The sequence below is a fragment of the Peromyscus eremicus genome, chromosome 9 (assembly GCF_949786415.1).
Source record: "Peromyscus eremicus chromosome 9, PerEre_H2_v1, whole genome shotgun sequence".
In the NCBI taxonomy this organism is placed as follows: domain Eukaryota; kingdom Metazoa; phylum Chordata; class Mammalia; order Rodentia; family Cricetidae; genus Peromyscus; species Peromyscus eremicus.
The window spans coordinates 66,059,242-66,074,155 of record NC_081425.1 but is presented as its reverse complement, the minus strand read 5'-3'; the positions used below and the strand labels follow the sequence as shown (position 1 = coordinate 66,074,155).

The 14,914-nt window shown below is 43.0% G+C and overlaps 1 protein-coding gene across 1 annotated transcript; it reads right to left on the bottom strand.

Annotated features, from left to right (window-relative positions):
* Positions 1–11,575: 11,575 nt before the first annotated feature.
* On the bottom strand, positions 11,576–14,666 carry LOC131919972 (granzyme C-like). The gene is made up of 5 exons (XM_059274394.1): positions 14,612–14,666; positions 13,740–13,890; positions 12,718–12,853; positions 12,326–12,586; positions 11,576–11,719 (listed from the first exon to the last, which is right to left on the bottom strand). Exons 1-5 carry the CDS (start codon positions 14,664–14,666, stop codon positions 11,576–11,578), a joined length of 747 nt encoding a protein of 248 aa, XP_059130377.1.
* Positions 14,667–14,914: the final 248 nt, after the last annotated feature.

The following is a 14,914-nucleotide window of genomic DNA, read 5'->3' as shown; positions in this document are numbered from 1 at the left end:
GGGATTCCTGAGTGTGTGGATGAGTGGGTCTCTGACTCTTGTGCCTGCTCTTGGAACTCTTTTACTCCTTTGGATTGCTTGTCCAACTTCCATGGGACTCCCTTGGCCAACAACTCAACAGATTTCAATCCAGTCCTGCCACTGGAAGCCTCACCTGGCTACAAGAGATGGCCAATTGAGACTCTGTAACCCTCATTACTAGAAGTCCTCAGTAGAATCACCTTCATAGATTCCAGGAAATTTCCATCACACTAGGTTTCCACATTAACCCCCAAATGCCCCCCAGTTCCAGCCATCTCTCCCCGCACTCTTTCCATCCACCCTCATCTCCCCACACCTAATCCCCCTCACCCTGTTCCTGTCCCCACCTGCTTCCACTCTGCCCATAAAATCTGTTCTATTTCCCTTCCCAAGGAGATCAATGTGCCCCTCCTCTTTCCCTAACCTCTCTGGATCTACAGATTGTAGCTTGGTTATCATTTCCTTAATGGCTAACATCTGCTTATAAGTGAATATGTACCATACTTGTCTTTCTGAGTCTGGGTTATCTCACTCCAGATGATTTTTTTTCTAGATCCATCCATTTGCCTGCAAATTTCATGATGCCTTTTTTTTAACTGCTGAGTAATATTCCATTGAACAAATATACTATATTTTCTTTATCCATTGTTCTGTTGAGGGAAATATAGGTTGTTTCCAGTTTCTGGATAACATGACTAGAGCAGCAATGAACATGGTTGAACAAGGGTCCATGTGTTGGGATGGGACATCCTTTGGGTATATACCTAAGAGTAGTATAGTTGGATCTAGAGGTAGATCAATTCCCAAATTTCTGAGGAGCCACCATATTGATTAGCATAGTGTCTGTACAAGTTTGCACTCCCATCAGCAGTAGAGGAGTGTTCTTCTTACTCCACATCCTCCCCAGCATGAGCTGTCACTTGTGTTTTTTATCTTAGCCATTCTGATAGATGTAAGATGGAATCTCAAAGTAGTTTTGATTTGCATTTCCCTGATGGCTAAGGTTGTTGAACATTTCTTTAAGTGTTTCTTGCCCACTTGAGATTTCTCTGTTGGGTAGTCTCTGTTTTGATTAGTACCCCATTGTTTAATTGAATTGTGTGGTTTTTGATATTTTCCCTCCCCACACTCTCTCTATCCACCCTCATCTCCCCACACCTAATCCCCTTCACCCTGTTCCTGAGAACTTTATATATTTTGGATATTAGTCCTCTATCAGATATAGAGTTGGTAAAATTCTTTCTCCATTCTGTAGGCTGCCACTTTGTCCAATTGATGGTGTATTTATAAGACCTTACAGAAGTCTTCCAGTTTCATGAGGTCCAATTTATTGATTGCTGCTTTTAGTACCTGTACTATTGGTGTTCTGCTCTGAAAGCTTTCTCCTGTGCCAATGTGTTCAAGGCTATGCCCCACTTTCTCTTCTCTCAGGTTCAGTGTGTCTGGTTTTATGTTGAGGGTATTTGATTCCCTTGATCTTGAGTGTTGTGCAGTGTGATAAATATGGATCTATTTACCTTCTTCTACAAGCAGACATCCAGTGTGACCAGCATCATTTGATGAAGATGCCGTGTGTTTTCCAGTGTGTATTTTGGCTTCTTTATCAAAGTCAGATGTCCATATGTGTGATTTATGTCTGGGTCTTCAGTTCAATTTCATTGATCCACATGTCTGTTTTTCTGACAATGCCATGCATTTTTTTTATTACTGTAACTCTGTAGTACAACTTGAAACAGGGAATGGTGGGAGCTCCAAGAGTTCTTTTATTGTTCAGAATTATTTTAGCTAACGTGGGGTTTGTTGTTGTTTCACTTTCTTTCTTTCTTTCTTTCTTTCTTTCTTTCTCTCTCTCTTTCTTTCTCTCTTTCTTTCTTTCATCCTCTCTCTCTTTTTGATTTTTCTTGAGACATTCTTTCTCTGTTGTGTTTTCATTTTCATTGAGTTACAGGAAATTTTTATCTCTTTCTCGGTTTCTTTTTTGAATCATCCACCATTTAGTAATAAGTTCTCTAATCTCCATGAGTTTGTGTATTTACTGGAGGTCTTTATTTGCTGTCAATTTGAAGTTTTAATGCATTGTAGTCATTTAGGATAGAAGGAGTGATTTCAATCTTTTTGAACTTGCAAAGATTTGTTTTGTGTCCCAGGAAGTGTTCTATTTTACAAAAGTTTCCATGTGCCACTGAGTAGAAAGTATAGTCTTTTATGTTTGGATAAATTATTCTGTAGATATTTGTTAAGTTCATTTGATATAGGATGTCAATTAATTCTGACATTTCCCTGTTTATTTTCTGTCCAGATGACCTGTCTATTGGAGAAAGTGGGGTATTGATATACTGATGTTAATATGTGTCTTTAATTCTAGTATCTCTTTTGTTTGTTTGTTTGTTTGTTTGTTTGTTTTTATAAAATTGAGCACCCCTGAGTTTGGTGTGTTTATGTTTAGGATAGTAATGTCTTCTTTGCTAACTGCTCTCCTGATTAGAATGAAATGTCTCTTTAACTCTCCTGATTAGTTTTAATTTGAAGTCTATTTTGCCAGGTATTAGGACAGCGAAGGCTGCTTGCTTCTTGGTGCCATTTGAGTGGAGTACTTTTGTCCATCCATTTACTCTAATATAGTGCTTGTCTTTAAAGCTAAGATGTGTTTCTTGTAGGCAGCAGATAGTTGGATTGTGTTTCTTCATTCATTCAGTCAGTCTGTGTCTTTTGACTGGAAAATTTAGACCATTTAGACTTAAAGTTATTATTGAAATTGTGTTAGTTATGGTCATTATGTTATTGATTTTTTGATGTTGTTGTTCTGGGGGTATATTAGGTCTAGAGGTTGGAAATGTCTTGGGTGGAATGAAGTCAGGTGGACAGAGGGACTGGGATGTTGTGTTCCCTGGTCCATGCTGGTAGTGTGTAGGTAGATGTGTCTGAATAGAAATGTAGGATAAGATGTGGAAGAGTCCTGTTGCTTGGCTCACAGGTAAGGAGTATACTGGGCCAAGCCTAGAGCTCTTCTACAATGAATACAAGGAAAGCCATACAAGCTGGTGTACTGGTTTTGGGACCCAGGCTAAACCTTGTAGATTGTGGGAAAGGTGTGCATGAGGAAGTCATGTTTATTCACTAGGATAGATTCTGGTGGAGGATGTGACAATTCTGGGTATAGAGTGGGGTTGTGGAGGTAGAGCAAATGGTCCTGTGTATGGATGCAGATAGGACATGTCCTGGTGGATACCTAGAACTTGGCTGCAGTGCAGGAGGAGGTGGTGGGAGTAGGCCAGGGCATGTATGAGGGACCCTGCTGAAGTTTAGAGGTTTGCTAATGCATGGCAAAGATGGCCAGACAAGGCCAGGGCACTGTGGGACCCACATTAGATCTGGCAGGTTGTGGAAGAATACGGTTACAATAGGGGTTACTCACCAGGCTATACCCTGGATGAGGATGTGAGAAATCTGTGTATGGAGTGGGGTGGTTGAGGCATCTCTGCCTTGACTTATTGGCCCAAAGGATAATTGCTAGCTATCTTCTTACTGTACTGAAATATTATTTATTATAAACTGAGGCTTAAACTCTTGTTATAATAGGAAGTTACCACCCAACATGTCTGTCTTACAGGTACTTCCTAGCTGAATGACTGAAATAAAATTGTGGTTAAACAAAACTGAATGGAATCTCAATCCCCATCATGTTAAAGCTATTGTAAATATGTCAACATAAACATGGAGAAAATGGTACAATAAATACTCATATATCCTTCCTCTAGACACAAAACAATCAGAGTTTACCCCATTTTCCTTATGACAGCTTAAGCTGGGTATTGTGATGAATATCTTTAATCTCATCACTTAGGAAGAAGGAGGATCAGGAATTTGAGGCAAGCATGAACTATATGGAACCCTGTCCCAAAAACAGACAAAAATGTTAGTTTACATATTTTCATGCCTTTCAATGAATTTCAAGTCAGATATTAGGACGGCTTTGGAAGGGGTTGGGGGCAATTCAGTGGCTGAGCACTTGCTCAGCATATGGGATCAATCATAGAATTGAAAAAAAAGATGACATAGGAAAAGTTTGATCTGGTTTTATTGAGACACATCCCATCTCTTCTTGTGATCCATCCTCCACGAGTCATCTCTCTAATCAAAGGCCCACAAACTCTTGCCTCAAGGGCTAGGAATGTGAGGAAGGATGCCTGTGCACTCTGCATCAGGTGCAGAGAGATGGAGGCTGAAGAGGGTCTGCTGTGTGTGTGCGCTTTGGTAATTACAACCCAAAGATAAAAAGTGTCCTCACCATGCCCCACTTTCATCACATATGACAAGTGAATATAAGGCCCACACCTCAGAGGGGACTAAATGAAACAGTGATGGGATTTCTCCCTAGAGCTTACGATCCACTTCACTAACTCCAAGGAGAGCCCACACCCACAGGTATGCATGTATCCAGCCGGACAATGCTCAGATCCTTTGCTGGTCCAGATCTCTCCCCTCACTGCTCTACTGTGGTCTTAATTTTATTCTGGAATCTTCACTTGGATGCCTCATGGGCAACTCAAACTCTGAGGTCCAAAACTTTGATTTAACTTTCCCAGACTACTACTAAGTGACCTTGGAAGCTTATAGAATTTTTATTCAAATAAAATTCATGCCATAGAATTTACCTTTAACAATTTTATTTACTTTTGTTTTGTGAAATGGGCCAAACCCAGGCTGGCCTGCAACTTGCTATATATCTGAGAATAACGGTAAGCACCTAATTCTCCTGCTTCCAACACCTAAGGTCTTAGATTATAGGCATGTTCCACAATGTCTGGATGCCATTAGCCATAATCCTGCCACATCCTTACATTTTCTTGCACAGCTCCAGGGATTGATCTGACTGGGGTAGCAAGGGAATGAAAAAAAATCACACACACACACACACACACACACACACACACACACACACACCTGAACTGGGTAGTCTGTCTCTGACAGAGTGGCCTTAGTTTCCCAGAAGCTCAGTGTGTTTATTATACACAGTTGGCAGGGAGGCAGATATTACACACAGATAAATAAGAATGCAATGTAGTTGGAAGTTTTCCTGTGTCCCAGCTGGCTGGCAGTCAGGACAAATCTCTCCCACTTGTATCCCCCAAGTAACCACACAGAGGCTTATATTAATTATAACTGCACAGCCATTAGCTCAGATTTATTACTGACTAGCTCTTACACTTAAATTAACCCATCATTCTTATTTATATTTAGCCATGTGGCTTGGTACTTTTTCATAGTTCTGCCTTGTCATCTTGCTTCCTCTGTGTCTGGCTCGCAACTCCTGACTCAGCCTTCCTCTACCCAGAATTCTCCTCACCTGTTTGCCCTGCCTACACTTCCCGTCCGCCTACTGGCCAATCAGTGTTTTATTTATCAACCAATCATAGCAATACATATTCACAGCATACAGAACGACATCCCACAGCACTTCCCCTTTTCTGTCTAATCAAAAAGGAAGGTTTTTAACTTTAACATAGTAAAATTACATATAGCAAAACCGTTATCAAGCAATTATTACAGTTATAATATTTAGTCTATTTGTACTTGGCAAAATTAAGGAAAATATTTTATCATCTATCCTATATTTGTGAGTCTAAAGTTTCATATCTAATTTGTCTTTTATCATGACTAAGGAAAACTATTAATATAACTATCTAGTCTTCAACTACATCAAAGACCTCAGAAGGATATAATATTACCTAAGTAAAGAGGAAATGCCCTGTAAGCATCTTACAAAATTCTGGAAATGACAGAGACAACTGTCTTCCTGGACAGTCAACCAAAGTTCCTCTGAAATGTTTGGGGCATCCATCTTCAGCCTCTAGGTCTAGAATCACTCAGTCGGTTTTCCCTATGTCCTGTAGAATGTCTGGCATTCTCCTCTGTGAGGTAGGAACCTGAAGGGCCATCTCACCTTGGAAAATTCAGTGGTCTCCTTCCTATGGGTCCTGCATGTCCAGTCGATATAACATTTTGTCATGCAGTCCAGGCAAGAAGAGTTTCTTACCCAAATGGCTATTTTTGCCAAAAGATGATAAACTCCATGTGGAGTGTCTTCAGTGCCCATCATCTTCCTTGAAGTAATTGGTGCTTCCAGGAGCAGACATGTCTTATTGTCCAGAAAAGTCTAAGTTTTAAAACATTTTAAATACCATATTCTATAGGTCTTTGAAGTGTTTGAAGATCACCTATCTAACTGAAATATATCTATGTATATCTAGAAAACTTAACTAAAATGACTATAAGTTTGACTATCATAGAAGACTAATTATTAATCTGTGTTTCTTCATTATACATTACAATTTCAAATGAGCTTCACAAACATAATACCTTAAACAAGAGTAGAAATATATATAGTATAACAAAATTAACTTTAAATAGATATTTGTATGTCTGTTTTTAATTTCCTTGCAATTATACCTATAACCGGAATCTCTGCGTCATATGGTAATTTTATGTTTAACTTGTTGGGTAAATGCCAAATTGTCTTCCCCAAAATTCCCTCATTTTACAAATTGTCTTTTGTAACACACACACACACACACACACACACACACACACACACACACACACACACCATTGTTTTCATTGACATGGTAATATACAGTGGTTCTGTTCTGGCTTCTGCAAAAATTTGATATTTCCCTTAATTAGTACATGTTTTCCTAGCTACTCTAGTATGTGTGAAATGGCATTTCACTGTGGTTTCGCTTTGCCTTCCCCTGGTGACTAATGATGAGTGTTTTTCCAGGCCCACCTAGCCACCTTCATTCATCTAGAGAAGTGTTTATTCACCTGTTTGTCTATCTGCATCCTTTAACTTTGAGTTGGAATGTGGCCTTGGGACTAGGGAGGTGGTTTAAAGAGATTGCTGTGAAGGGGCTGGAGCCTGGTGTGTGGAGCAGTTGTGGAGATGCACGAGAAGGGATGTTTCTCTTCCATAACCACTTCCTTACTGTCTCTTTTCAAGCGACTAGTGACAAAGAAAATGAGTCATAGCTCTTGTGAAAGTTTTGACTTGGTTAAGAGCACAGTAATCCACATTGTTATCTGCCAAGGCAAATACATGTATATATACACAGCCATCCTTGACTCTTCCAGTTCCATAATGGCCAGGTTAACAGTTACGTTTGGACCATGTATCGGGGTCATTTCTCCTCATGATTAACTAACTCCCACAGAGGCACTTTTTCCAAGTTTAATATGCACTGCCACTGGAATAGCCTGTAAAAAAAAAAAAAGCCATCTGCTCCCAGAACTTCTGGTTCAGTCACTGGGATCCCTGTCTAGAAATCTGTATTTTTAATATGCCCCTGGGTGACTCTGATGTGGGCCATCCTTGTAATCTTGGAGAATCACCAATTCAGCTTATTGAAATCTTGCTCTATTCTAGAAAACACATCAACTGCTTGGGTGAAATTGTATGAAAGTTCTGTAGGTAGCTATTCATGATAACTTGCAGAAAATAACATTCTAAGGACACTGGGGGAAGCAGGACACATCTGGGTCCAATGCTAACTTTCTGCCTCTCCTGTAGAGAGAGCAAACTACAATAAGAAGGTCTCAGCTGGGTTGTCACAACACGGTTTCATGGTGTCATATTGCAGTGAGCCTAGGTTGTGCTGGGGACTCTCCTTGGCACTAAGTTGTTAGGGTTTTTGGCCAAATGGATTGGGGAGTCATTGTGAAGAGAGGGACTTAAAGGACTTCTGGAGAGCATTTCATGGGACTCTGACTTTAAGTGTTTAAGCTGAAAGGGTTCTCTATCTGCTACAGTGACCATAAACTTGACTGTTATGGTGTCTTAGTGGTCTTTCCTTTATCGTGCCGCAGAAGTCTATCATAGCTTTAATTAGGAGTCATTAAACTTTGAGAGACAATTCAGTGAACCCTGTTTCCCCTGAAATCAGAATTGAGGACCTAGCTACATATTAATCCAGTACTTATGTTGACTCATTTCTCAGGAACTAAAAGTTCTGGGCAGTCCAAACTCAGGTTGCATAGAGAGAAGCTCATTTTCCAGACAGGATCATACTATGTGGCTGAGGCTGAGTGTGAAAACTCTGTCCTTCTACCTCAGCCCACAGAATGCTGGAATTACAGGTGAACATCACTGTACTGGGTTCAGAAACCAGAACCCTTGAGTGCAGTCCTTTCTAGGAGGGGAGTTGTCTACACATCTCTTTGATTTGGAAACAATGTAGTGTAGCTTTACGTGAAAATGTCATTTCTGGCTGAGGATAAACTACATCATGTAGGGTAGCAGCCTGACCCTGCAGAGAGTTGATGTTCAGCTGTGGTTTGTGTTTTGCAGGCTCTCCCACAATGCTTCAGGACAACTACTCCTGGCAAAGATGGCAAATGAATCCATTCCTGCATTTCTGTCAAAGTAACATATGTCTGTTGCTTAAAAGTGTGTGTATTAGTTATTTTTCTATTACTGTGATAAAACACAATGACCAAAGCAACTTCTAGGAGGAAGATCAGGGCATGTGGTTCCAGGTGTGGCATCAAGTGGAAAGCATGGCCACAGGAACAGGGAGCTGAGGTCTCATATCATTTACTGTAATTACACACACACACACACACACACACACACACACACACCCCAAAACATAGAAGAGCGAGAATTGGGAGTGGTGTGAGTCTTTGAAATCCCAAAACCTGGCCCAAGTATGTACTTCGTCCACCAAGAGCATAATTCCCAACATCCCCAAACAGCATAATTCCCTGGGAATCAGGTGTTCAAATACATGAGCCTAGTGGGGACATCCTCACTAAAAACCACAACAGAAAGGTGGCATGGGGCACAAATAGAAAACAGAAAATCTATGTTCTCTAAGTCCACATAAGTGGATGCTGAGAGACTTAGGAAGTTGGACAGGACAATATACCAGCATGTGTTTCCCACCACAAACCAGAGGACCTTATGTTCTTTTGTCTGGTCTGTGTCCTTCAGGGGTGTCTTACAGCTCTCCCTGGCTTCCTGGACTGCAATGGCCTGGAGGAACAGAGAAGTTGGGTCTTGATGAGTTGAAGCATTTCCTTTCCCAAGTGGAGAAAATCAGTACAGAGATAGTTAGGGGAGTAGTGTGAGCTCTTTTGCAAATGGAGAGATACTTCCTTAGAGCAGAGAAATCAGAAGCAGTCTGTGTTTAAGGCATTTACCTGCCTCTGAATCCACTCCAATGTGTGCTCAAGGGAGCAAAGCAAGGTGGCTTTGAACACCTGCACCATGCAGCTGTGGAGGAGCCCAAGGGTTTCCTCTCCAGGGAGGTCTGAGCATGGGCTCATCTTTTGTGCAGGATGGCACCAAATTACTGACTGGAGATTAGATGACATTGAGGTCACTTGTGCCTTGGTAGCCAGAAAATCCTAGGCTCAATTCAGGCTCTGTCCTAACATGGTTGATGCTGGTTGTCAGGTCAGTTATGACCTTTTGGTAGAAATTTATTTCTATCTTCTCTCTAAAGGGTACAAATGGTTTTCAAAGTTATTAAAGCCATTGAACTATCTCCTCAAAGTAAATGTAACACCTAAAGTGAACACATATGTGACTGTACACATATGTGACCGTATGATTTCTAACAAACGTTATTCCCTTGATTCTGCACTTTTCTTTGTTTTCATTGTCTCCAATACCTGGGTCCTTATATGTCTCCAGGGCGGGGTGGTTTTCCAGTTCCCTATCAGAAACTGTGTGACACCTGCATCTGGGCCTATATAAATCATGTCTTTGAAAGTTTCCTGACCCAAAGGGAGATTTTACTTCATCTCCCAGAAGAATGTGATGCTCTGTTATTTGGGACAGGGAGGCATTAAGCTGTAGCCACCCATCTTGTTACCTGTTAAGTGTCTGACGGGACAAAACCCTGAAGCCAAGGCTTCTTGGAGTTTTAGGTTTACTTGAGTTAAATGAAACATTTTTTAGTGTTTGTTTTGAAACAAAGAGTCTTTCTGTAGCCATGGCTGGCCTAGGTCTCAGAGATCTGCCTGACTTTGTCTCCCAATGTTGGATTAAGGCATGATTAATCCATGCCTTGCATCTTGGACTTTTTTTTTTTTTTGTAGCAATTTGAGTCCAACACAGGGAGACCTTTATTTAACAAAAATCTATACGTTCTGATTACAGTCTCAGGTCAAGAACTCCCTAACAATGAGAAGCTCAGGTAGTATTAGGAACTGTATGGATGCAGCATAACCACAAATGTGTAAATATTAAAGATATTTCTTCACACCATTTTTTTCTCTTTTTTCCACTTTCCTTGATTCCTGTTTAATTCTGTTTCTGAATTATGCTTTTGAATATGCGCATCTCTTAAGATTCTGTATCTGTTACCTTTAAAATAAATATAGCAAGGCTGTCTTGGTTGTGTTATTCTCTACCTACCTCCCTCTCCCCCAGGTAAAAATGATGCTTCTCTGAATAGTTTCCCCGTAGAAGCTAATACGCTATTGTCATTTCCTAACCTGATACACTTCAGTGCACACAGATGAAAAAGTAGAGATTTCCAGTTCTTTCGTCCTTGTGGATGTCAAAGACTGACATAGACCATGTGACCGTCATGGTGTCCTACTCTAGAGTCCAGCAGGGACTGAGAGGGACCTGCTCAGAGGGGTACTGCTGCTGAGTGACCCTGCTGCTGCGGATGCTGAGCACACAGGAGGAACTGAGCTGACTGGGAAGAGCTTGTGGGAGTGGAGTACAGGGTTCTGGAGAGAGACGATGGGAGCCCTGGCTTCCATGGTCCCTGTGTGATGCCAATTCTAGCCTGTACTTTGAAAGGTACTACTCTGCCAGGGCCTAAGATGGACTGGCATTACAGGGCTGAGCCCCTAATGGGAGGAACCACACATGGCTTCGGTTGTAGAGGAAGAAGAGGAAGGAATGTGCTCAAGTCTGCATGGTTGTAAAGTCCAGAAGTTGTTAGACTCATCAGAGCAGTCATGATAGAGAAGGACATAGAGCTAGGAGGGTGTAGGAAGCTTCACCCTGTTTCCAGAGGAGGAGAGGATCTTGTTCTAGATGTAGAACAGCCCTTACTAAAATATCTGTCACCTTAGTGGTGAAGCTGTGGGACAGAGACACTCTGCTCAGGAAGGCCCATCTACAGTGACCTGGGCTCTGTCTCCCATGTCTCCAGGACCAGTGGTGCTTTCCCTCTCCTTTCTTCATATGACACAAAGAAGAAAAAAGTTCACCCTGAGCCCCAGGACACCCCTGACCCTGAAGCTCAGCTTTAGGCCTGTCAGAAGGGCAGACACTGCAGAGTGGAACTAGTAAAAATGAGCTGGCAATGGCCATGCCTGAGCTTTGGGGGAGGTGTGTGTATGGTGTTGGGTGAGCAGAGAGCAGAAGTGTGCCACTGGCCTGCCTAGCGCAGAGTTGGTCCCTGTGATAGGAAACCAGACTTCTGATTGAGCAAAGAGAACTTTATTGAGTTGTGGTTTCTGTCCCCGGACAATCTTGGACTCAGCCATAGAGAAGATGCTGAGTTAGGGAGGGGTCTGGTTTGCTCTGGAGTTAGCTGTGTTTCATTGTTTCTTTTATCCAGGATAGGAAACTTGACACTCTGGTGAAGACTCTTGGTGCTGAACCATCCTTATGTCCATAGGAAACGATGCCTGCAACCACTTCGTTACACAAAAGAGGTCCTCCAGAATCCCCCTGTGAATGGAGAGGGGCCACAGGGGACTGAGCTGTTGTTCATTCTAGTCCCTAACTTCCTCCCAGAGAAGTGTGGCTTTTGTGCTCTGCTTGTGGGAGATCAGAGAGCACGCCTGGGTGTCCCTGGGCTTCCTGCTCTGATTGTGGACAGGGTTACTGCTTCACCTCCCTCCTGAGCCCAGCCTCTGCCCTTTCTCCAGGTCTGTGTTCCACTCTCTATGAAGGTGTGTGGGACCCTCATCTCTAGGACATTGTTTAAGAACATGGGGGCAGATGAGTGGGCCTGATGTGAGCATGGAGGAAAAGACCATGGACAAAAGTGAGTTGCTTGATCTGTGGAGACACCTGCTTGTGTTAATGACACAGGCAGGGATCATAGCTTTATAAAGCCTGCGCCTGGATATCAGGAGTACTGTGAAAATCCTGCTTTTCTACCAACTGCTTTCACTGAGGCTCCTTGTCAGCTAGGAGGCTCTAGTTAGTTATTGGTTACTGCTGTTCCTAGGGACAAAGATTACATACAGGAGTTCTCTTGATGTTGGTCTCTAGATCCCAGGTTGCATTTCCCCTCCCACGGAGCCAGGAGAGGATGAAAATCCAACTTACCTTGAAGGAAGCACGCTTGATCTTTGGGTCCCCCACACACATCTCATTGGCTTTGTTGTAATAACGTGGGTAGTGGGACTCACACAACTGATCGTTCTGTACTGTCAGCTCCACCTCTTGTAGTCTGTCTGCATAGTTTCCCTTTGGGACCTTTTTTCCCCAACCAGCCACAGAGCACACATCTCCTGGCTTCACATGGACCTTGTACCTGGGCAGCTTGAGGGGCCTCACAGCTTTAGTCATGCTGGCCTTAATCTCCAGCTGTTGTGGAAAAAGGGAGAGTGCAGCTCATTGACAGCTGGGCTGAGACACCATGAAGGCCAGGATGGAAGGGAGGGAAGGAGAGGGTGAGGGCAGCAGGCATCCCTGGACCAGGATGGGGCAAGTCTGACCTTTAAGAGCATGATGTCACTGGAATCATCCTTATGAATATAGGCTGGGTGAGGAATGGCTTTTTGCACAGGGATGATCTGCTGGGTCTCCTCCTGTGCCTTGATGTTGTGGGCGCCTAGAGTTACTGTCATTGAGCTGTAGAAGCAGAGTGGAGATGAGAGGTGTTGAGTGAGAGAGACACAGTCCAGGAGGTATGAAAGGCAGGATGGGCAGAGTGGGGCTTTATCTGAGGGGACTTGTGGAGATATGTGGGCCTCAGGGTTTGACCTGCTGCTCTGCTTCTCAAGGACATTAGACTCCTAGAGGCTTTCTCTTATTTCTAGGCAATATTCCATAGTTTGCATTGACTCTTAATGTGTACTTTCAACTTCAACTTGTAACACAAATCTTCAAAGGTCTTATTAATAAAAATCCAGAATCAGATGTTGGGGTAAAGCTGAAAAATCAGAGAGGCAGAGAGCAAGCTACTGGTTCTTATCCCTATGAAATCTTCCACCAAAAAAGAGCAAGTTCCTGTTTCCTAACGCCTTAGATACCTTACTGTGTCCTGCCATATTACTTCCTGGGATTAAAGGCATGTATCTATCCCAACCAAAGACAAAGATATCAAATACTGGAATTAAAAATGTGTGCCACCACTGCCTGGCTCTCTTTCCAGTTTGGTCTTGAAATCACAGATCTCTGCCTCTGAAGTGATAGGATTAAGGGTGTGTACCAACACTGTCTGGACTCTATGTCTAATCTAGTCTCTGGCTCTGTCCTCTGATCCCCACATATTATATATTGGGCTACATAATATATCACCACATCAACTACTGCTTTAGTCTGGACAGTGTAGCTGCTTTCAACTCGAGTGTGCTGCTGGCTCTGACCTCTCCCCCTTTGACCTCAGTGTCCCTGTTTTCAGAATTCTGTTTGCACCGTCCTGCCCTCTGGTGTGCTCACAGGAGCATCCACAAGTAGAGGATGGAAACACCTAATGGAGGGTCTCAGAAAACATGTGTGAGCTGCTTCTCCTCACCTTCCCAGGCAGTGAGCAGCTGTCAGCACGAAGTTGTCTCGTACCAGGAAGCCTCCGCAGCCTTTCCTATTCCCATTGGCATCCACATACTTAATAAATGTCATGTATGGGCGGGAGTGGGGCTTGACCTCATGTCCCCCGATGATCTCCTCTGAAAGAAAAGGCTAGAATATGGAGTATCTGGGAGCAGCAGATAAGGTCAGGAGAGAAGATCTAGGAAGAGGTGAGGGGTGAAATCTGGAGTCCCCCAAAACTGTTGTGGACAGAATTCCTTGCACATAGAATAATTTTTGATTCTAAAGCCACAGAGCCCTTTTCAGAGAAGTAATGTGCTGGCAAAGATGGGAATAGCTGGGAACCTTCAGGAAGAATTGGAGAGACCAACCAAAACAAGACAGCACAGCTAGTGGAGTGTGCAGTGCGGCATCTTGTCACCCTTGGCCTCCTTCTTCAGCAGGCTGAGGGCAGAGCTTACTAAATAATGCTAATATTCTTGAGCTAGTGTCCTTATCCCATTGCTGGCTGGTCATTAAAGTTGCCCATGCCCTGGGCTCAAGGAAGGTTAATGATGTACTTTTTTGTACGTTTAGATTCTCTGTGATATCCCTGTGTAAGAATGATTCATTCTTCAGGTGACAAAAAAAAAAAAAGGCAGGGAGAAGCTAGTAGTGCCTTCAAGTCTTCTGAGGTCACCGTCCTGCTTCAGACCATGTTGAGAATCTAGCCAGTGACAGATTTCCTGGTCTGAGTTGGTATGCAACTTGAGGTTCTGAAATCTCTGGTTCAGTTCAGGACATTTATGACTATAGCTGGGCAGAGAGTCTGCAGAGGTGTTATGGGATGGCACCTCTGGGACAGGGGTATTCACTCACCTGCACCAGCTCCAAGCGGCAGAAGAAAGGTCAGGAGAATCAGGACTGGTGGCATCTTCCCAGGAAGGCTGCTCGGGTTGGAGGATGGCAGAGTAAACACAGTCCTTGAGGGGATGAAGGTCAGTGCTCAGTGACCTCACAGGCATTTTAAACCTGTACACCTCTGCGCTGATTGGCTTCAGGACATAAGGACGTTTTCTGGTTTGGGTCAAAATGACACTGTCACCACATTGACATATTATGAGCTAAGCTGGGATAATGACCAAGAGAGTAAATGGTGTGGAGACTGTGGTTGAGGATGGC